Source organism: Leptodactylus fuscus, chromosome 6 (genome assembly GCF_031893055.1).
Source record: "Leptodactylus fuscus isolate aLepFus1 chromosome 6, aLepFus1.hap2, whole genome shotgun sequence".
Lineage (NCBI taxonomy): Eukaryota > Metazoa > Chordata > Amphibia > Anura > Leptodactylidae > Leptodactylus > Leptodactylus fuscus.
In genome coordinates this window covers 131,878,196-131,901,690 of record NC_134270.1, presented here as the reverse complement: position 1 = coordinate 131,901,690, position 23,495 = coordinate 131,878,196, and the positions used below count along the sequence as shown (strand labels likewise).

The 23,495-nt window shown below is 42.9% G+C and overlaps 1 protein-coding gene across 1 annotated transcript in view; it reads left to right on the top strand.

Moving 5' to 3' along the window:
• Positions 1-261: 261 nt before the first annotated feature.
• The window catches only part of CAVIN1 (caveolae associated protein 1), a 35,344-nt gene continuing 12,110 nt past the window's right edge, over positions 262-23,495 (top strand). The window contains exon 1 of the mRNA XM_075277267.1: positions 262-903. Coding sequence (XP_075133368.1) covers positions 478-903 — 426 coding nt within the window. The 5' untranslated portion in view covers positions 262-477. The remainder of the gene's footprint in view (positions 904-23,495) is intronic.

The window sequence follows — 23,495 nt, the reverse complement described above, 5'->3', positions numbered from 1 at the left end:
AATGTATGAAGAATCCCTTGTACATGATAAGCTGGAGCGTTCTGCACTCTCCCTCTGCTGGTGCATTCCTTAGCCTGTGCTTGCATGCAAGGAGACTAGTCACCTCCCTTATAACTATTTTAATCATTTCAGAACTAGAAGAGGGAGAGGTTGGGTCTTCAGCTTGCTTCTCCAAATTACACTGGGTGGAGTTATCCAATGACAGGGATTCAGTGTACATAGGCTCTCCCCCTCCTCTCAGGTCCAACCCTACCAGTACAGTTATGCAGAGCACTGCTATTCTGCATAGAGGCTCACACACACAAACACATACACACACACACACACGCACACGTCCCATGCTAGCTATTCCTGGCCAGCATCCCGGCAACCAGCATTATCAAAGTTTCTGGATCCCGCGCCGCTTGTTTTTCCTCTCTGTTCGCTTTCTCGTTTGAACTTTTTTGATATCTTCGCCAATTTAAGGCAGCTGGTAAGATGGCGGACACCACCTTGCAGATAGTCGAGCAGCCCACCATCATCCCCGACACTCCACCAGGGGAAACTTCAGACAGTGAGCTTATCAAAGCAGACCAAATCAATGGGGTTTTGGTGCTGAGCCAGCTAGATAAGATCATTGGAGCAGTGGACCAGATTAAGTTGACTCAAATCCAAATGGAGAAAAGACAACAGGAGATGGAGGATGTTGTGGGCAGCATTCAAGGAGAACTGACCAAGCTGACCAAGTCCCATGCCACTACCACCAATACAGCCAGTAAGCTTCTAGAGAAAGTGAGAAAGGTGAGCGTCAACGTCAAGACGGTGAGACAAAACCTGGAGCGCCAGCAAGCACAGATCAAAAAGTTGGAAAGCAATGAATCCGAATTGATGAGACGTAGAAACTTCAAAGTTATGATCTACCAGGTGAGAACAGTTTCTGTATATATATCTGCATGGTGTCCACCTACGCTCTTTGACAGGTCATCCACCTGGAGTCTTCTCCTAACAAGTGCAACATCACTTAGTATATGTCAGATAGCAAAATGATGCAACATGGAGGCCACCTTGGCTTTAGATGCCTCTTAACAGACATCAGCTACATTCGATATCACACATATAGATGCATACTACCATGCAACTAACACTTTAAGATATTTTTGGCCGCATTTGTCTATGATGTTGCATAAATTTTGACCTCCATATTATCAGCTGATTATTGTTCATGTCCTATGGGTATTCTTCGCGTCACAGGTAGGCTTTGTATCTATCTATCTATCTATCTATCTATCTATCTATCTATCTATAAACTTCATTGACTGACTACCTTACTTCCTTTAAGTTCAATGTATGTGACTACTGAAACTTCAAATCTAGTCCATAGCGCAGGCATAATGGGGTTAAAGGGTGTGGATAATGGGTGCATGCCAAACAACTCTTTTTATATCATATTTGCTCAAAGCACTTACAGAGTCTTGGAAATATAATTATTTTGCATCACTGTACACATTATCTATGATTTATCATGCCGCATATCTTCTATCCCTGTCCTCTTCTGGTTAGTATATATGGCTAGGTATGTAACGGCCTTATACATTAAATGTAAGCCACCTTATTTCCCAGCATGCCTCAAATGTCATGTTAATATCAGATCTAAATTATGGCTACAAAGAGCATAAATGTGTAATCTCCGGTATCATGGATACGTTGAAGCCTTTGGACAGATCATGTTGGTGACAGTTGTCGACTGCCCAAGTATTTGAAAAGCGCAGATAATTTTGGCATGAAAAAGTCAGCCATCTTGACCCATCGCATTCTATCCCAAGTTTTGCAAGGAGAAAACGAACAAGACAATGTATTGGGCTTATTGGGTGGGGTTTGCTGACATTTTTAATGAAACACCACCACATCTCTCCATTGGTTGTGTCTATTATTGTGGTTTATCCCCATTCGCTTGAATGTATATAACCTGCAATACCATAGACAGCCCCTCGACGACAGTGGTGCTCTTTTTCAAAAACGGTAAACCCTCTTTTCTAATCCTTAGCAAGTGCTTGTAGTAAGGCTCTCCATAGGCAATCCCTAGGGAACGCCCTGGATCAGAATTCCTATCGCTACGTACCTAAGCCCTTAGATGTATGTTTGCTCATGAATGTTTATATGTGGAAATCACTTTAGCTGTGTATGTAAGGGAGATAGTTTATATTCTATCTCAGGCGTAAAACCGCAAAGTCAAGTGGGCTCTAAATTATCCAGTAATGTGTACATTGGTGTCACTAACTCAGTGGACCTCCTACATGGGCTTAGTATGAAGAGTGTCATAATATTGGGGGCACGTGTATCGATTGGTTACGCACCATATAGGAAAAGCAATGCTTGTAATGTGCAATAATATTTATGAACAAGTAGCGCAGATTTTTTTTTGTGAAATTTCTTTACATTATAATATTGGTGATCATAAAGACAGGTCTTGGCTACGTAAACCACAAGACCAATGGGGAGAATTGATGAGACAACTATTTTTTTTTTTGCAAAATTTCAGAAGATCGAGATCCAATGGGAATATTTGTCACTGCCATTTTGCATCTGAGGGATCCCTCAAAGATTTGAGCCTGTTGAGGAATCTATAAACTTGGGCATGACTTATTTTTCAACATTCTGTTAAAACAGGCTGTCAAAAATGGACTGAGAGACTGCCAAAAACAGTAGCCCGATTCACACATATTGAAATTAATGCAGCCACATGACGGCCATGTACAAAACAACCATCAAATAGCTGTTAACATCAATCGTGTGAATAGGGCTGAAGACCTTTTTTACATGAGCGTTCTGCTTTTAGTGGACTGAACGGCCATGAAAAACAGACCTACACGCCCGTTTTTGATGGCCGTTGCCCCTATACTCTAAGGGGGCACGGAGGAAGTTGGCGCTGATTCTGCCACCATAACTCGCATCATAATCAGTGCTGATAAAAAGATTCGCATTGACTTCAATGGGTTCCATTTTCCACATTGAAATCAATGGGAGGCTTTTTAACCCATTGATTTCAATGTGTTCCAAGCGGAAAACTAAACCCATTGAAGGCAATGGGAGTCTTTTTATCAGCGCTGATTCTGACATGAGTTATCGTGGCAGAATCAGCGCCACTTTACTCCGTGCGAATGCCCCCTTATTCTTTTTGTCTGTTTTTAATGGCCACGTGTCATCGGTTTTGCACCAGTTTTTAATAGACGTAAAAAAAAAACTGATGGATTTCATTGGTCTTTCTTCTTTTTTACTCAACTTACTTGTCTGATACATAACTCGGACGTCAATCTATTTTACATCAACGTGTCCATTGATTTCTATTGGGTTCCTGCGTCCATATAAATGGACAAAGTTAAAGTCTGACCTTAATTATTGACTGACCGTTTTTCTTGTCTGTCAAAAACATGGCTGTCATAAGGCCATACCCTGATCTATATTGATCCGTGCAATACGCAAAAAGCAATAGCAGCCTTCTAGAAATATGGAAATTTTCTCATTTCGCATGAATTTTTTTTTTGCCCCTTTTCAATGCCTTTTATACCATAAATATAAAAGGCAACACAGACATGAATATTATATCTTGTTGCACCTGTTTCCGAGCTGCAGTTTTCTCTTTAAACTTCATTGCCTGAAGACAGGAATTGTACACGGCCATTGTCTCGCTTCCTTCTACATCACAGACATGTCTGTACTTTGTGTACACTAATTATATACAGACCCGGCGAGAGGAGCGTTACTGACTACAGAAGAACCACAGCAAATTCTCTTTTATTACTGGGTATTTTATGTCTATTTGTAGGGAATCTGGCCAGTGGGATGAGTGCACTCTTGTGTTTTCCAGTGACTCACAGTTTGTTGGGTGTCCTAAGGAATGGGGTGTGCACACAGGCAGAGGAATGGGGTGGGACCGCCAACTGCAATAACTAAATATGTAGCCCTGAGACATAGCACTTTACATGAAAGACAAAGATCAGTAGCCTTTCCATTTCTGAAATCCACCTCTCTTCTATGTATGTACAGACTTAAGTAACACTTAGTGTCTTATAGAGAAATTCCACTGTGATATATCTTGTATGGGATCCCACTGATTTGTGTCCAGCTGACTATCTATATGGGTTATGGGGAAATGGGTGGCTCCTGACTGATGACATCAGTGGAAGGATCAGGCATACTGGATCTTATCATGCACAATCTTTTGTTCCCCAATCCATCACCAAAGGAGTATGACAGCTTAATCTCCTATCCCTATTGAAAACAAGTGCATACTCAGCCTAGCGAATCCCAACCACACCTTGGGGAAAAATACACACAATGGACACACTGCGATTTCCAAAACTGTTGCAGTTTTGGAAATCGCAGTATGTAAATTATACGCCAATAGTTTAGCTATTGGTATAATGAAAACAGAAAGATCTGTGGACTTTCTGTGAAAAGCGCTGTACATTAAGCTTAAATATTCTGCACCATAGAGGAGCCTGTTTTCATAGATCCCTCATATATCGCAGCATATAGAGGGATCCATGAAAACGGACAAAAATCGAGAATGATTTGAATTATTTTTTGATGGTCTGTTACAATGGATGCATAAAATGTGAATGTGAATAGCCCCCAATCACAGACAGTGTATATAGGGTTGGGACAAAGCAATTCTAGTAGATGTTATGTTCTATTTATAAGTAATAATTGATGGTTTAATATATAATATACATTGTGTATTCAGCCAATAGTAAGCAGTAGATCCCACATACCAGGTGATAATATTCAGTGGTCTCAGCACATTGCAAGGGGGCGTTCACACTACCGCTGGTATTGCAAGGGGGCGCTCACACTACCGCTGGTATTGCAAGGGGGCGTTCACACTACCGCTGGTATTGCAAGGGGGCGCTCACACTACTGCTGGTGACTGTTGGTAGTGTCCTTTGCTATTATCCATTACAAGACACTAGCACAAATCCATTAAAAATTTCAATAATTTCAATGGGATTTTGTCTGGTTTCCGTTAGTGTCCATTTACACCAAATCCATCACTTGTCCATTATGCTGTGCATTAATACTGTCCGTTTTGTATGGGCATGCTCAGAAAGCAGAAACAAAAAAAAAGCAAAAAACTGAGAATATAGAAACGGACACTAACTGACACTAATGGACACTAACTGACAGTAATGGACACTAACTGACAGTAACTGATTTAATGTGTCTATTAATAATGTACGCATTAACACCAATTAGTGTCAGTTAATGTTTGTTATGATAGGTGTCCGTTTTTTTGGTTTTTTTATCGGACACCTTCATAACAGAATCCAACGGTAGTGTGAACCCAGACTAATCTTTTGGGCATTATATGTCAGTTCTATAAGCGCCGTACAATCAAGGGCGTAACTACCGGGGTAGCAGCGGAGGCAGCTGCCACAGGGCCCAGGACATTAGGGGCCCAGCGACAGCCGCTACCGCTGCGTTTTCTTTTTAATAGGCTGTTACTGGCTGGAGTTACTCCAGCCGGTAACGGGCCCTATATACTTACCGATCCTGGCAGGGGCTGGGATCGGTAAGTGGCGCCGCGGGCCCCACAAGCACTGTTATACTCTGGGGTCTTTTCGGACCCCCGAGTATAATGATCGGAGGCCTGGGAGAGGTAAGCAACATAAAAAACTGTGTTACTTACCTCTCCAGGCCCTGGGCAGGCTCCGACCTACTTGCGTGACGTCATATGACCCGCGACGCAGGGCCCCGGTCACATGACGTCCCGTAAGATGGCCCGACAGTGACGGAGAATGCAGGGGAGTCGGGAGATAGGTAAGTAACAGTAGTTTGTTATTTATACTTCCTATTCTTGGACCATTCATCTACACCTGGTAGAAATATCCATTGCATATCTCCAGCTGATTTTTGGGTTACGGGGTATCAGCCCCCCATCAATCCTTTGGATAGGTCATCCATAGCATAAGGCTGGAAAACTCTTTAATGTACAAACTAAAGTCAATAGCAGTGAACACGCATGGAGTTACATATGTCTCAGGCATACCTTCGGCAAAAGATTTCAAATGGTCCAGTCAAACATAGCGGCCAAACATGATGTTACCCTTGCCGCATCTTTACACTTTACTTCAGCTCATCACTATCAAGGGCATCCCGAGATGTAACCTGAAGCTCCAGGACCCCAATGTATAATCTGTAATAAATCCTCACCTACCATGTCTATAATAACAGTGTCTTCTTTTCTTGTAGACTTTGCGCCCCCTTAAGCTCCACGGCCCAGTAGCAATTGCTACCACTACACCCCTTATAGCTAGGCCATGTATACTTTCCTGTGCACCATGCTTCTTTGTTCACCTTACTCTGTTGATAGATGTCCAAATGTCCACAGAATACAAGTGGATAGGGTGATCTTGCCTTATGGTCTCTGTCCTATTATGAGGAATAATCCCCTATATGGCTAAAGCAGGCTATCCTATAACTCTCTGTTTACTCTCTCCATGGATGTGATGCATACCACCAATGTGCCAGCACTAGTCTATATCTAACTAGTAAAAATGTAGAAATAAAACCAGCATAGTCATTTTATTCATTGCTTTTACGCATAACAAAAAGATACTTGATGCTAGGGTCACACTTGCATTTGGGTTTCTGTTCAGGGGATCCGCTTGGGGACCTCCAAACAGAAACTTAATCCACTTAAGAAATCGGTTACCTGCGGAAACCTGCAGACTCCATAGATTATAATGGGGTCTACTGGGTTTCCGCCCAAAAAAGGCAAAAATGCAGAGAGAAAATTGGGTGTAACCACTATTCATCTCAAAGGGGTGTACTTGTTTACATTGTTACACAGTTAGGAGTGATTGGAAAACATCAGAATGTGTAGTAACACCCACCCAACTGGCAACACCCATTTGACAATTTATCTATAGACTTCTTAAGGGTCTGTTCAAAATCCGCTGCCAAAGACGACTCCCATTGACTTCAATGAGAGCTGGTCGCTTCTTTTTTCCAATAGCTAGTAGCAGAAAAAAGAAATGAGCTGTTTTATCTTGCCGCAGATACTGCGGCTGACTCAGATCTGGGGTGTGACTCCCTCTCAATTAGACCCATTCATTCGGGCCTAATCCAGAGCAGAATGCCACGACAGGATTCCATCCCATATTCCAAAAAAAGACATACTGATAGGGGGAAAATGTACATTGTGAGCTCTATGTGGGGCTCACAATCTACATAAAAATAAAAAAAAAAACATACCCTTAGAATAACACAAAGTTTTAACAGAAGAGCTACAATTGTTATATTATGGGGAATACAAATACCACTAGAAAGCCAACAGTGCACTGAATTCAACGATGAGGCTAGACCGTTAGGCCTTCCCTTCTGACAGTGGGGAGATATCGGTGGCAAAATTAACAGCACTGATATCTCCACCACCAGGGAACTTACCGGGAAAACTGAATTCCGAGCACTGTCGGTTTTCTAGGGGTATATAAGACCTCACTTACCTGAGGACATGGAAGGTCCTCTTTAATATAACAGGCAAGTTACAGATTCTCCTTAAATTTTCCATCTGCTCCTTTCTCTACTATCAGATCTGCTTATAAAGCAGACAGAGGATTGCTGGAAAAAGAAGCCGGATTAGTTTATACTTGTTGACATGTGAACCCATCCAGTAACTTTGTTATAAATGTCTTCTTACTTCATTTTTCTGGTTTATAATAGAGTATTGTTTTTAGAACATGTCCCGGCAGCAGATCACCAGTGGAGATCACCATTTTACACTATATTTAGGCATTACTCATTCTCAATACTGTCTTATCTTGTGTAGTGAGAGCACCATTGTATTTTTTTCCTTTTTATCATTATTTGTACATAGTACACAGTATTGGAATATATATGTTATGACAGTATTATATTTATACCCAGACACTTATATACATTGCAAGACAGACTACCAAACTTGGGGTTATTCAGTTTGAAAAGAAGACGTCTTAGGGTCAACCTACAATGTACACACATATGAATGGAGAGTACAGAGATTCTTCTACAGATCTTTTTATACTTTGGTGTGCACATCCTATGCATTTAGAGGAAAGAAGAAAAACTGTTCGCCATCATCATTGATGAGAATTGTTTATTCAATGGTGACTTCTCTCTTCTTATTCTTCTGGACCTCTCTGCAGCTTTTGACACTGTTGACCATCAACTTCTCCTCACTATGCTCCGCTCAGTTGGCCTCAATGACACTGCGCTCTCCTGGTTCTCCTCTTATCTCTCAGGCCGCACTTTCAGTGTATCATTTGCGGGCTCTGTTTCCTCTCCTCTTTCCCTTGCTGTTGGGGTTCCTCAGGGCTCGGTCCTCGGCCCCCTGCTCTTTTCTCTCTACACAGCCCCCATTGGACAAACCATCGCCAGATTTGGCTTCAGGTACCATCTTTATGCTGATGACACCCAATTATACACATCTTCCCGTGACATCACCCCTGCACTCATTCAGAACACCAGTGACTGTCTCTCTGCTGTCTCTAATATCATGTCCTCGCTCTATCTGAAACTAAATCTCTCTAAGACTGAACTACTACTGTTTCCACCATCTAACAGATCTGTCCCTGATATATCCATTGCAGTCTCAGGCCTTACTATAACTCCTAGGCAGCATGCCCGCTGCCTTGGGGTCATATTTGACGCAGACCTTTCCTTCACCCCTCATATTGAATCACTCGCACGTTCATGTCACCTCCACCTCAAAAACATCTCCAGAATACGCCCTTTCCTTACCAGAGATACACTAAAGACACTTATTGTCTCTCTGATTCATTCTCGCCTTGACTACTGTAATTCCTTACTAATCGGTCTTCCCCTCACTAAACTCTCTCCTCTACAATCTATTCTGAATGCAGCGGCCAGGCTCATCTATCAGGCTAGACGCTACAGTGATGCCTCTGGTCTGTGCCAGTCGCTACATTGGCTGCCTATTCATTATAGAATAAAATATAAAGTTATTACTCTCATCCACAAGGCTCTCCATAATGCCGCACCTCCCTACATTTCTTCCCTCATCTCTGTCTACCGCCCAACCCGTGCTCTCCGCTCACTCAATGACCTAACACTTACATCCTCTATTATCAGAACCTCCCATGCTCGTATACAAGACTTCTCCCGAGCTGCACCACTTCTCTGGAATGCTCTACCCCGGACAATCAGATTAACTCCCAACTTCTACAGTTTCAAACGCAAACTAAAGACGCATCTTTTCAGACAAGCCTATCACAATTCCTAATGCACAAAATTGTCTGAACACTGTATAAGCAATGCCGCCCCTGCTACCTCTTGTGTCACCCCCTCTACCTCATAGATTGTAAGCTCTTTTGAGCAGGGCCCTCAGTCCCATTGTGTGAAATGACGTTCTTTGTTATGTATGTCTGTATCTGAACCCTATAAATTGTACAGCGCTGCGGAATATGTTGGCGCTATATAAATAAAATGTATTATTATTATTATTATATTATTATTCTGAGAGGCATAAGACTGTTACACTCTCTGCCACAAGATCTTGTGATGGTTCTGGGTACCTCTAGGCCTTGTTTTAAGGATGTCATATTACAAGTTACGTAGGTTAACACTGGCGTTGTCTAACCATTGTTCTGGTCCATAAGAGGATGCATAGGCGCACCTTGAAAAAGGAAGTTACATTCAGACCCCATTGGCTATAAAGTGGTAAATCAAGAATCGAGTATCTATTGTTTTACAATTGAAATTGGTGGACAAAAAGTCCCCCATGCAGGACTTTTTTCTCTGCCGATTTTCAGGTGGATACTGTGACATAGTTCCCAAAGGAGACTTCGGCATACATAGGCTTACAGGTAGTGGAATTCTTAAGATGAGCCATTGATCTAGGGATTTATTCAGATTGCCATATTTGGTGCCAGGAAGGAATTTAACCCTTAATATGAGGTAAATTGTATCTGATTCATCAGCTTCTTCTGGATCAACACTGTAGGATTATAGGTCGGAGTGAATGGGCCTATGTGTTTTTTTTTGTAAACCCTAATAATCACACAATGAGGACCTTTCTCTCTGCATTTTTCGAGTGGAAACCCAGCGGACCCTATTATAGTGTATGGGGACCGCAGGTTTCCATTTTCCTTTTCTTGGTTCTCCAAGGAACGGTAGATGAAAATAGAGTCAGAATGTAAATAGACGGAGAGATATGACAATTCTGAAAGTAAAAATGGAGGAGAACAGAAATTATTCAGCTCAAGACTAGCAAAACAAATGAAGCAGAAGTCACTAAACATTATGTGTAGGTGTCACCTAGATGTAAATTGTGGTAATGTTAAAACTGCATGATAATGACAAATATATGTAATCTCTTATACTAATGTTACTAGTCAGTATGCTCAAATATTATCTGTCAGAAAGCATCCATATTACATTAGAATATGTGTATCAGTAGACAGACATATAGCTCTGATATAGGATTACAGAGGAAAGTTCAGGCCAAATGCTTGGTTACTTTTAGTAGAGGCACATAGTGTGGTCTTCTCCAGCTTCGTCCATTTAACAGGTGCCAATGAGATTGCAGCATAGGGCAAAGAACCAAAGGAGTTGTATTAGTTGCCTGTCATACTTCATGTTTCTATTTCAAAAGCAGGGTATCGGAGCTTGAGTCACATTTACTATAGTAGACACACACAGGAGACCTATACTGGCTGAATATTGGCGGAGCAACCTAATATATGTCAGATTTCCTGATGGAAGGCTCGGACACATGCCACTGTATAGCTATAGAGTTATATACAGTATGTCATCCATTAGACACAATGTTATAAACCATATACCACACTCTTTTGGCCTGTATTCAATAAGTAGAATCTTTTGGATACGTCAGCTTTTCCCTGCATGTATACCAGACCTACGGAGCTGAGCCTTGTTCTAGTAAACTGTGAAAATGTTTTTTTTTTTTTTTTTTTTTTTTTTTAAAGTGCAAATCTCTTAAAACCTAAGACATCAATATAAAAGATAAAGTTTACATCCAGGATTAAAGGAGTGTTCCAATTCTTGTTTAAAGGGGTTGTCCAGGATATACAATTTTCTGTAAGGAGGCTAGGGAAGATGAAAATAAAAACAAAACAAAACACAATCACTTGTCCCCAGTGCTCTGGTATCCCCTGCTGTTGTTCCGGTCTCGCGGCGCCCCGGAGGTTCTTCTGGCAGAATTCCTCACCTCACATGACCACTAAGGCCAATCAGCAGCCTAAGAAAAGGACACTGGATGTCACAAGACGTACTTCCTTTCCTTTGGCCACTGAGGCCTCTGATTGGCCTCATCGGTAACGTGAGGCGAAGATGTCTGCAAGAAGAAGACTTCGGGAGCAGCAGGACTGGACAATGGTGGGAAACACCAGAGCACCAGAGACAGGGGAATATGATTTTCTTTTTTCACCTTCTCCAAACTCCTTTGGGAACAACCCCTCTAACCCTCCAGGGAAGCTTAAAATAGCAAACACTATATACTCTGCCAGGGAGACAGCAAAAAGTCATTGTTCGGGCCCCTGGTTTTTTGTTTACCTTCTGCTATTGCTGTTGCCCTGTTTGAACAGAACGGTCTTTCCTCTGTCACTTATTGGCTGAAGCTTTCCTGTGCGGGTCAAAGGTCAGGAAGTCGAGGAACCCAAATGGAGACTCTCCATTGGATCCTGGGCCCAATGAAATGCAAAATTGAGGACAACTGCATGCAAGTTACTGGAAGAAAATCACCATCTCATAGAACAGAATATCATGGGGCTGATTTATCCTACCTTGAATGTGACTTTACTGGTGTATGAGGCCTACATTATAGTCACATTGTTCCCATAGACAATTCTAAAGCTAGGAGAAGGCAATATCTTTAATACTATTTTTATTATTATTTATTATGCTTACTTATATAGCGCCATCATATTCTGCAGCGCTTTACAGATATTGTCAGTCACTGTCCCATATTGGGCTCACATTCTACATTCCCTATCAGTATGTCTTTGGTGTGTGGGAGGAAACCCACGCAAACATGGGGAAAACATACAAACTCCTTGCAGATGTTGCCCTTGGCAGGATTTGAAACCAGGACTCCAGCACTGCAAGGCTGCAGTGCTAACCACTGAGCTACCATGCTGCCCATAAAATAGAGGGTTTTTTACTGCGGCATAGCGACAACATGCGCTATACAATGTACACATCATTGACATTGCTATACATGGGAGCATTATAGAATTTGTTTTGGGGGTAAATATAATTCATCGAACTACCTTCGCAAACGGCATTATACCTCCAGAATAATATTCTACAATCTTACCTAGCAAAAAAGACCTAAGATATTTGTCATTTGATGTTTCCGTTCTGCATATTATGGCCTCTGAAGGCTGAGCAGCTACCTACAGCCCTGGAATCGCTCATCTGTAGTGGAAAACATCAGGGATCTGCCAGGAATTCCAACTGGACCCATCCTAGCGTTCTGCTTAGAATAGATGCCAAAGTGCCTGACTACCCCCATAGACATTTTAATACTAGTAGATTATCATCCAGCTGAAGAAGTCTGGAAACGTGTGCTCCATTACACCATGCTTATGTCTGTGTACAGGGCTACATGCGCTGGTCTGTGTGTGGGCGGTGTGGGTGAGGAGGAACGTACCCTGAGCTGTGACAAACACTTGTCTCTATGTCAGTGTGGGCAGCAAATGTGAGAGGTTGTGTGCCTCATGTGGGCGTGCAGGAGGAATGGTACTCCGAATTCTTCTGACCAATGACTCTATATGGAGGACTCAATGGTTTATCCCCTAATTACTATGTATTAATAAGGCCATGAAGTCAGCGATGCAGAATTGTATTAGACCTGTAATCCTAATTGCAGATCCAGTTATTCCAGTTTGAAGAGTACTTGATGGATTATCTCTTCTTATTAATTTTTCCCAAATAAGACTCTACAATTTTGGGTTTATAATATAGTTTAGGACTCCATGTCCTGGTAATATATATAGGTGGTATGCATGTTGATGTCTGTATATCAGTAATGTCTGGTTCACATCTGCGTAGGGTATTCTGTTCAGGGATTCCGCTTGGGGACCCCCGAACGGAATACCGAACGCATTGACAAGCGACGAGCAATAAAAGCACACGGACCCCATACACTATAATGGGGTCCGTGTGTTTGCCGTGCAGTGTCTGCACAAATCATGCAGAGAGGAATGTAGTTGTTGTTCCGTGCGAACACCGCGAACACCGCGCTGAAAACACCCATTAAAGTTTATGGGGTCCATGTGCTTTTATAGCTCACTGCTTGTCAATGCGTTTGGTATTACATTCGGGGGGTCCTCAAGTGAATTCCCCAAACGGAATACTGAATGCAGATGTGAACCAGACCTTAGACAGGTATACGAAGAGGCCTAGTTTCTCGATGAGAGATATATAGATGCTTGTGTCTTGCAAGACGTAAGCATCATGATAAACAATAGAGTTATACAGGGTGCCCTGAGGACATCTGATGACCAGTAAGAGCAAGCTCTTAGGTTGCCACAAGCTCCGAGTATGAGTAGTCAGTGACAGAGTGGCCTCCTAGATGTGTCCAACTCTGAGAGTGCAGCTAATGCCTGGTTCCCGCAGGCTGAAGGAATGTAGGGATCCTGCATGTCTGGAGTGTGAATCACAAAGCTAAATATGGATTGCTGTTTCTGCCAAGTGAACACCAATATAGTGTCTGCATACAGTACACAGCACAGGGGGTAGAGAACGGGAATACATTTAAATAATTCCGTGCAAAGATCAAGGCGGTCTTACCCTTTGACCAATATATGGCATTCAGTTTATGGCCAAAATAATTGAATGTCTGATAGTTACATAAATCAGTCATTACAGGTATAAACGTTTAATCATACACTATGTACACTGGCCATATACATAAGATAGGTGCCCTCCCAAAACATGTTCATCCAGCATAAAACTTCACTGACCCTTGCTATTGAATGTATGAGGAAAGGGAAAAATGTAAGGGAAATCCATAGCAAGGCCCGACCCATGGTTGGGTATACTGGAAAAAAAGAAATAAGTCGCTAACTTCTTGCAAAAAAGTATCTCACTACAAGGATCACTTTTTAAAAGGATTTGTGCTGCTTTATTGCTGGGACTCTTTCCAGTTTCTATCATTTTTATTCCATTATTATATTTCAGTGATCTGGGTTGTGCGGTTTAGGGTTGGCACTAATCTCAGAATGTAAGGCAGAAGCTCTTATAGGGGCATTGATAGCAGAGTCTGCACTACTGGCAGGCCATTGATAGAGGTATATTGGTTAAAGGGAACCTGACATCATAAAAATGCAGTGCAGTCTGCAGTCAGAATGTTATAGAGCACTAACACACGAGCAGATTCATATATAGTTATATAGAAAAAGATTCAGTATAAATTACTTTACTTTATTGTTTTATTCCCCTGTTCTTTTGAAGCTTGTAGAAGTAATAGAGTCCAGTGGGCGGTTCTAACAGTGATTGTGCAAACAGAGATAGCTGTCAGCTCCTATTAGGCCCGCCCTCTGGACTCAATTACATCTTCTAAACATAGAAAGAACAGAGAAATGAATCAATAAATGACATGTTACACTGAAACTGGGGACAGGTGAGGCTGAAACACTGATGGGGGCATCTGAGGTTGAATCATGGATGGGGGCATCTGAGACTGAAGCATTAATGGGGGCATCTGAGATTAAATCACTGATGAGGGCATCTGCGGTTGAATCATGGATGGGGGGCTGTAAGACTGAAGAACTGATAGGGCATCTGAGGCTGATAAAGGCATCTAAGGCTAGCACAGACAGTGCAGACGGTTGTGTGCCTGAGCCGTAAGGCACTTTTTGCGCAACAACATTATTTGTTACTATACTGCGATGATTTGACTGTACTGAAGCAAGAAGGCAGAGTCAATACAAGTGCTGCCTGCTTTATATGTATAGACAGCAGTCCTATGTAAGTAAAGTTCTAGGCAGTGGGGTCAGGGTGGTCATTAAACTTCAGGTGCAGAAGCGGCCACCATCACACTTACAGTTCATTGACTCCTCAAGACCCGGACAAGCTCTGGAGGGGCAGGGGGCAGATGTAATATGAAAAAAGCAAAATAAATTCCCTGGCGCCCTGGAGTCCAATGCTGCAGCCCACAGCCCATTCAGTGGTGCACCGTGCTTCGGTCCTAGGAACCCATGCACCCCACATTCCCACTGAGGCCAATCAGCAGTTGCTGGAGAGGGACTGGTGACGTATATGAGTGACATCACTAGTCCACCTCAAGTGATTGCCTAATTGGCCTCAGCAGTCACATGGAGAATAAGGTATGGTGAACGACCGAATGGGCTACAGTATCAGATACTGGAATGCTGGGGACAAGTATGTTTTTGTGTTACATTTCTTTAAGAATTATGTCCCACAGTACACACAGTATAATGTCCTATAATGAACTCAACACAGTATAATGTCCCATAGTGGCTCATGTGGTTTTCTTTATCAATGTTGCAAAAATTTTGGGCTTCCACCCTAAATTTTTGGGGGTACGCAACACATAAACCATTATTATACCATGGGGTCTCTTCAGCCCACAGGGTATAATGATCGAAGACCCCGGGGAGGTGATTAAACATAATAAACAGTGTTACACATCTCTCTTGGCTTTAGCGCCCATCAGTTATATGTGTTTGAGATGTCATGAATGACACCAGCGTAACATCACGTGGGTTACACCAATCACAGGCCTCAACAATATTTGTGACGTCTCTAAGACCAGAAGAGGTCAGAAGAACAGCACTTGAACCCAGGAAAGGTGAGTAACACTGTTTGTTATGTTTGTCACCTTCCCTGGGCCTCAGCATATTATACTCTGGGGTCTGAAGTGACCCCAAAGTATAATGACAGTTTCGGTTAGGACATTTGTGGTGCAAAGTAACCTCGCGCAATGAATCTTGCAAGCCTTGTCCAACCTCGTCCAGCACATACTCTCAATGCCGCCCAGCGGTCTCTGCTATTCAGGTATAGAGCGGAGGACGCCGAGCTGTACTCCGCAGTAATACCGGTAGTTAGGGTAAGGGCCGGGCCTCGGGGCAGGTAGATTGCTGGCCCAGTAGAACATATCCCAGTCAGCCCACCGGATATTTTCCCACTGATATACATGGCAGATCCGCCCCGCTTACAGGTATACTGTATTTACTATATATGTACTTACCATATTGTATTTCATATATCTAATCATAAGAAATGAAGTTAATAGAAATAATGTGATTCTAGTGATGGTTGCAGCAGAGTGTATATACAGTAATATATAGAGACGTATAATTCTATGGCTATAGTATAGCAATGATTTCGGGGCTGCAATCCCTGGAAGAGCCTCTTCTTCTTCTGGAAAAGGCTTTAGGAGCCAAAGAAAGTTGTATAATTCTTCCTAGTCTGGTTACAGGGTCCAGTGTGAGAGTTTACATTTGCAGAAGGCTGTTTTTGGATATGTTATGGCAACTGTCACTGTGGAAGAAGAGGGATTATTCCAGTGAGTCACTGAACTGCTATGGCTGTAATACACCAAGTGCACTGCGTTTCCTAGTCTTAGCTTCATGAATGAGGACTCGGTGACGTTACTATCGAAGATTTAGCACTTTATGGTGTGAAGTGAACACTTTAGTATACACAGTAAAACTTGCTTGGTTGAAGCGTTTAGTAGAAAATGACAGAGCAGGCAATCCATAGCAATGTGACCCCTAGACTGTACATATTTCAGGAGTGCTAGGAAGATCACAACTGCATGGTATAAAACTGGTTAACAACTCGCTGATCTGACTGTCCGCACATTTATGTCATTATATGGAATCCCTATTACATGTTTGTGAAATCAGGTCGAAATATCGTTTCCAGTTATCAGAATGGGTATATTCCCAATATGCAGGCAACCAAGTAGCAAATTCTTTCGAGACAGTATACATATAGAATAATTTACTAAAATAGTCACACCAGTTAACTAGCATATCTTCTAACCCCATCGCCATTTTTTAGAGCAGGGTAGAGATCAAGGCAAGTTGGGGTGGGGGATGCATTGGCCCAACAGATTTACTTTTCTGGTCCAGAAAACTGAACATACCTTCCAACTTTTAACAGGGACAGAATGTGCGATGCTGCAAATGTAGCCCCACCCACTTCCACTTTGACCCAGCAAATTCTCATTAATTTCTCTTTGTACCCCCACACAGTATAAAGCCCCAAAGTCACCCTAACATGATATGACTCCTCCAGTTTCCCTCAGAGCATAATCCCCCCTCTAGCTGCCCCCTCAGTATAATGTCCCCTCCAGTTGCCCCCACAGTTTCTTGTCCTCCTTCAATTGCCCCCAATTTAATGTCCCCTTCAGCTGCCCCCACAGTTTAGTGTCCCCTCCTGCCACCCTCACAGTTTGCTGTCCTCCTTCAGTTGCCCCCAGTTTTATGTCTCACTCCAGCTGCCTCCATAGTATAATTTTCCCCTCCAGTTGCCCTCAGTTTACTGTCCCACTCATATTTCCTCTAGTTTAATGTTACCCACCAACTGATCCTACAGATTAAAATCCTCCCCCATCTACCCTCTCAGTATTATGTCCCTCCCCTATCAAACAAACATAAAACGCTAATACTCACCTCTCCTCATTCCCGTGCTGCTCTATGACAGCATCAGAGCGTGCCTACAGCTCCCAGAGCAGAGACTGAACGTATGGTGAAGTAGGGACCTGAAGGCTACTACTTGATCATTCCATGCAACTCATTTGCGTCTGGAGAGGATACAGATGAGGTGAAGCCAGGACATACCTCCAGCCAACTGGGACAGCAGGACAGGACCATGAAACCAGGACTGTCCCGCTGAATCCAAGACGGTTGGGAGATATGCTGGTGTGTTGTATCTGGAATCTACACCAACCCCTGACTGGCGCATGGAGCTCACAAGGTGCACCCGAATTAAAAGGTTGGTGCTTCTTAAAATAATTCAGGTGCATCTTGAACCATTGGGAGAATGAATTAACACTGGTGTATTAAACAGCCGTCTTAATAAATTCTCCCAATGGGCTGTTTCTGGCCTTAGTGGGAATAAATATGGTGCACCTTTTAGTAAGACCCTTTCCTTTGCCAGAGAAGCTCTATGTTGTCTTTTCCTCAACCCACTTGCACGTCAGAGACCAAGGCCCAATGGGACAGGGACTTTACCATAACAGATTTACAGTAACTTATGCCGGAAAGCTGGAGTGACTTATATCTGAAATCTATTTGCACAAACTGGGGATTTATTAGGACTGGTGTAGTTGGAATGCGGTTTTTGAAGAGGATTCTATCTCAAAAATCTGCCTGCAAAAAGCTTTTAGGGAGTTTTCACACAGTTACGTTGCGCTCATTCTGAACGTAAAAACACATTCAGAATGAGCGCGTAAAAAGCAGCTCCCATTGACTGTGATTGTATGGCACAATATCATCCATGTGCCACCTATGCACTATCCCTTCTTCTGCAGCCCCATTTATTGGGTCCATTGAGCACAGTCCTTAAAGGGGTACTCCCACGTCACATACTCACCCGTCTTCTTTTCTGTGAAATCTTCTGTCTTCCGGCTTTGTTGCGTCATTGGTGGGCGGGGTCACATGTGCAAAGCCAAGCGGCGAGATGCCGCTGGCCCTGCGTGCGCGCTCATAGACCAGTCTCGACTTCACAATGCGAATACAGACCCGACAGGGTGTCAGGTCTGTATTCGCATTGTGAAGGCTAGACTGGTGTATGAGCGTGCACGCAGGGCCGGCGGCATCTCGCCGCTTGGCTTTGCACATGTGACCGCGGAGCGGAATAACAGCATCGCTTCTGCCTTCATGCAGGGCAGAAGCATAGCGATGTTGCTGGCTTCAGTCCCCAGCATCCGCCTCTCTACTACAGCGGATGCCGGGGGGTTAGACGCCGGCACAGGTGAAGCCGGCAACATCGCTATGCTTCTGCCCTGCATGAAGCAAGCAGCGGAAGAAGCGATGCTGTTATTCCGCTCCTCCGCCGCCTGCCCCGGAATAACAGCATCGCTTCTTCCGCTGCTGGCTTCATGCAGGGCAGAAGCATAGCGATGTTGCTGGCTTCACCTGTGCCGGCGTCTAACCCTGCATTGGCGGCCCCTTCCCCCAAAGGGTAAACTATCCCCCCCCCCTCCAGGCTCGCTCCCGTGCACTTAGACCCTCCTTCCCCCCCCCCCCCCCCTGAGAGCAGCAGATACATCACTTGACTCAGGAGCAGCTAGGTCAGGGCTGTGGCCACAAAAAAATGAATAAAGTGAGATAGTGGACAAACAAAGCAGTTTTGCTGAAGCAGTGTATTTAGGAAAAGTCTTACATTCACATTAACAAGCAGTATAGATAGGATCCTTGTGATGGGAAAACCCCTTTAAACTTACAGGAGTAGCACTTGTCCTGAGCTTAGGTCACAGCCCCATACACCGGACAGTGAAAATACATGGTCGTGTGTATGGGGTCATAGAATGAACGGGTCAGTGCGCTAGCTTTGAAATACACGGTCTCATTCATAGCCTGATAGGGCTGATTCTGATAACATTATAGTATTTTCCAGCATATCCTCCCATACAGGTGTCTTATAGACCTCTTTTCATAATTGTAACCTGTCGTTAGCCCAAAATGCAGTGCCAGTGGCCCAATATTTGCTAATCCAGCCCTCTATCAGATGAAGTGTAAGTGTACAGTATACTGTAATGATTATTCAGCCTGTGAATGCCTTGTGTATCCGGCTCAGCTCACATTCATTGTTCAGTAAGTGACGCCCGCCCAGAGTCTCTCCATTGTTACAATATATTCCGGTGAGGTGTTAATTGCAAAAACAGATTTCACGTTCTGGATATTACTTGGATAAGCAGCCTAGGGATTTTCAAGGAACAAACAAGTGAATCATCTGCAGGTCACATATTGCTTTATTTAGATTATGATGAAGATCAGTGTTGTAGGGAGTCTGTCAATAGGGTGAGGTATATTAAGCCAGCAATACAGTTAGATAGGACAGGCTCACCTGAAGGTTATGTCTTTTTCTCCATGAAAATGTGTGCCGCTGTTGCTGAGATGTTCATTTATTTTAAAATATGCAAATAAGCAATAAGCAATATAGTGCTCTAATATGAGAGCACAGGGTCAGACGCAATTTCAGCATAGCTCCCTGGGCCTGTCACTCAAAAGGCATATTAGAGCAATGTAGGGTATGGCAGTTTGGAGCAATGGAACCGCCCTTGGTGCTCCAGATTGCTCATTTGCATATTGCAAGATAAATGAATCGGCACAAAGTTGTATGGGGGAATGGGTGTTATATGGGTGTTTCAGACTCTCTCGAACACATTTTATAAGTTGTTGAAAAATCTCCTTTGCCATACCTTAGGGAGCATTCACACGGAGTAACATGCCGCGTGACCTGGCACGTATACGCCGTGTGAGATTTTGAGCGCAGCCGCAAAATAACGCGGCGTATATGATCCAGGCTCCCATCGAAATCAATGGGTCAAAATCTCACACGGCGTATACGTGCCAGGTCACGCGGCACGTTACTCCATGTCAATGCACCCTTAGCCTGTATTTTGCATGCTACACTATCCATTCCATTTGTAGCCATTCTTGGCTTTGGCTCAAAAAAAATCACAGCAAAATCTGCAACAAAAAAAGCTGCGTTTCCACAACGTGGGGGGTATATTTTGTATTTTATGGAGAAAAGTTATTATAGTATATATCACTTTATATTGTTATTATGCCCCCCTCCCCCCAAAAAAAAAAATAAAAAAAAAATAAAAAATGAAGCAAGTTATATATGTCAGTTTTGTGGCTACAGCTTTATGCAGACCAATGTGTCTTCCAAAGTTACAGACTACAAACAAACTTGCATAGTCTTATCCTGTAGTCATAATCTTTTCCACCTCAGTCCTACTCTCAGCCACCGAATATATGGTGGCCTGAAGTAGGTGACAAGTGGCGGTATGATAATGGAAACACATAGCTTAGAATAGAAGCTATAGACACAAAAAAAGTGTGGTACTATTAAATAAAGGGGTTGTCCAGGAATTTTTTATGGTCCACAGTTGAACTGCAGTACTGGCACCTGGCCACTATACAGGGACTAGAACCAACTGCTTCTGTCCCTGCGTTGTGTATAGTGTGTACTTTGGCCCCCTACAGCTGATCCGTACAGGGACCACCTGTTGGCTCCCCACCAATTAGATATTTATGGCCTACCCAAAAAAATTAATTCCAGGACAACTCCTTTAAGACTATATCCAAAGTTGGTTTACTGATCAAAGTAGATGTTATTAAAGCCAGAATTTCCATAGTGGCAGCACACAAAAACCATATAGATATGTGGAAACTATAAGCCATTATCTCTACATCTGACTTATGGGGGCGATGTCCATCAAGAATGTATAGAAAACAGGGAGTCTATGAACTGTAGCCAGGCTATGGATGAAAGCCAGACTGCAGCCTGGGAATAACACAACCTCTCCACAAATAGCTCAGTCACCATCAAGCACTGTGGGGAAGTTTTGACAGTTAGTAAAACGTGTCAGTCAACAGATGCCTTTTCTTCACCCCAAAAATATCAATATATAAAAATATGTTTCTGTAACTAGAGAAATGTATGGACAGCTGCACCCATATCCTTATTCTGCCAGTGCAATTCTTTACAGTTTCACTTTAGAGCCAATTTGGGCCCCATTAGCTGCTGGGCCCCATGACAATATCCATGTCTACTACCCAGTAAAGTATGCCCGTGTTAAGAACACCATACATATGGAAGCCAGCATGAATACTGTACTATGTCAGTGTGAGAGGTAGAAGCAGCTGGCTCAGATAGAAGACATAGCCATAAATCTATCGTCACCATACAGCCTAAGGGTATATAGCAGCACGGCTCACCAGACTACATAGAATGGAGACATACCTAACCTATCTTGTGAGTCCCTCTTATCCTTTGGGTTGACCTTTCAAATTATTGATATTGTGCATTAGCACCTACAGATGAAATGAACCTATAGATGGAATAGACTTTGTAAAATGTATACATTACAATCCTTGTGTGCAACCAGTTCAATGCAACAGTACTGGGAAAAATTATCTAGTGCCAGTCTCCAGCTAGTTTATAGAAATGTATATACAGTGAGAAGGTGACAGGCAGAGTGCTATAGTCCAGCTATATATGAGCCTCAGGTTTCTGACATATGTGTGGTCCAGGGCAGATCTGGAGTAGGCCTCAGCCTAGGTGTAGATCCTTGGCTCATTACTTGTCCAGAAAAAGGCTGCCGATCCTGCATTCTAGTGCAGATCATGGAGTGAAAGAAGGTGTGTGGGTCTGTCCTGCAACCCTGAGTCTGGTGAGACAACATTGCTCCTGTTTTGCGCGTGTGGCTGGAAGTAACCCAAATGTATAGTTAGATTATCAGTTCTGTTTAGTTAGTAGCTCAGACGAGCAGGTTTTTTCTTATTTTGTTTTTGCCTGAAGTTAAGACTGTATTTTGTGTTTTGTTCATTTTGTGTCTGAAGTCAAGGTTTATTTATTTTCCTGTTTTTTTTTTCCAAATAAACCAGTTTGCTGCATATTTTGTGTTCCTGTCTTGACTGTTTGGGTCTACCGAGCTAAGTTCCCCACAATACTTTATAGAAAAGTATAATTATACTTTTTACAGAGAAAAAAAGCGCGGCGGCAACACATCCCAATTTTTCCCACAGAGTTTTTCACAGAAAGTCCACAAAGGTTTCTTTCTGCTTCCATTATAGCTGTAGGGAAACCGCCAGTATTTCCGTAGGTATAATTGACATGCTGCGATTTCGAACACCGCACTCAGTAAACTGCAGGGCAGCATTATGAATGCTGCTGTGAAGGAAAATTGACTATTCTATGGTGTTAGGTGAGGACAGAACAAGAGAAGTAAATCAATACTTTTGTAAAGCTGCTGAACTTTTGATCTAGATCTTATCTACATGAAGGCTGTGTTTGGTGGTCAGCCATTGGTTTTTCTAATGATGATCCAGTACTGAACGCTCCTCCACAACCTGTTAGCTTCTTCCGCATTTCAGTGGTTACTCTAGGATGACCTCTCATAAAAGTAATGTAGGAAACCCTGCTGTGTGTTTGTTTATTCAGATCACAAGGGAACTATTTGATTCATGTACCCCAACTTGTCTTCTTTTACGTCCTGCCCCGTGTACAAGCTCAATATTCTTGTGGAATCCCAAGCCTTCCAAATGTACTAGCTATGTCAACTAATGTTACACAAGCCATCAGTATTCCTGTAGTGACTACACGAAAATAACCCGTCTGCTGGCTCATGATCATTAGTCAAAGACAGAATATCTACAGGTCCACCAAGGCAATTTTAGACTACAGCCACATGAATGTTTTTACCCTGCGTGAGTAGTGAATGGAAACCCATCTCATCCTCAAATAGACCTCATTTGTTTGACACTGGCATGTACCCATAGATTACC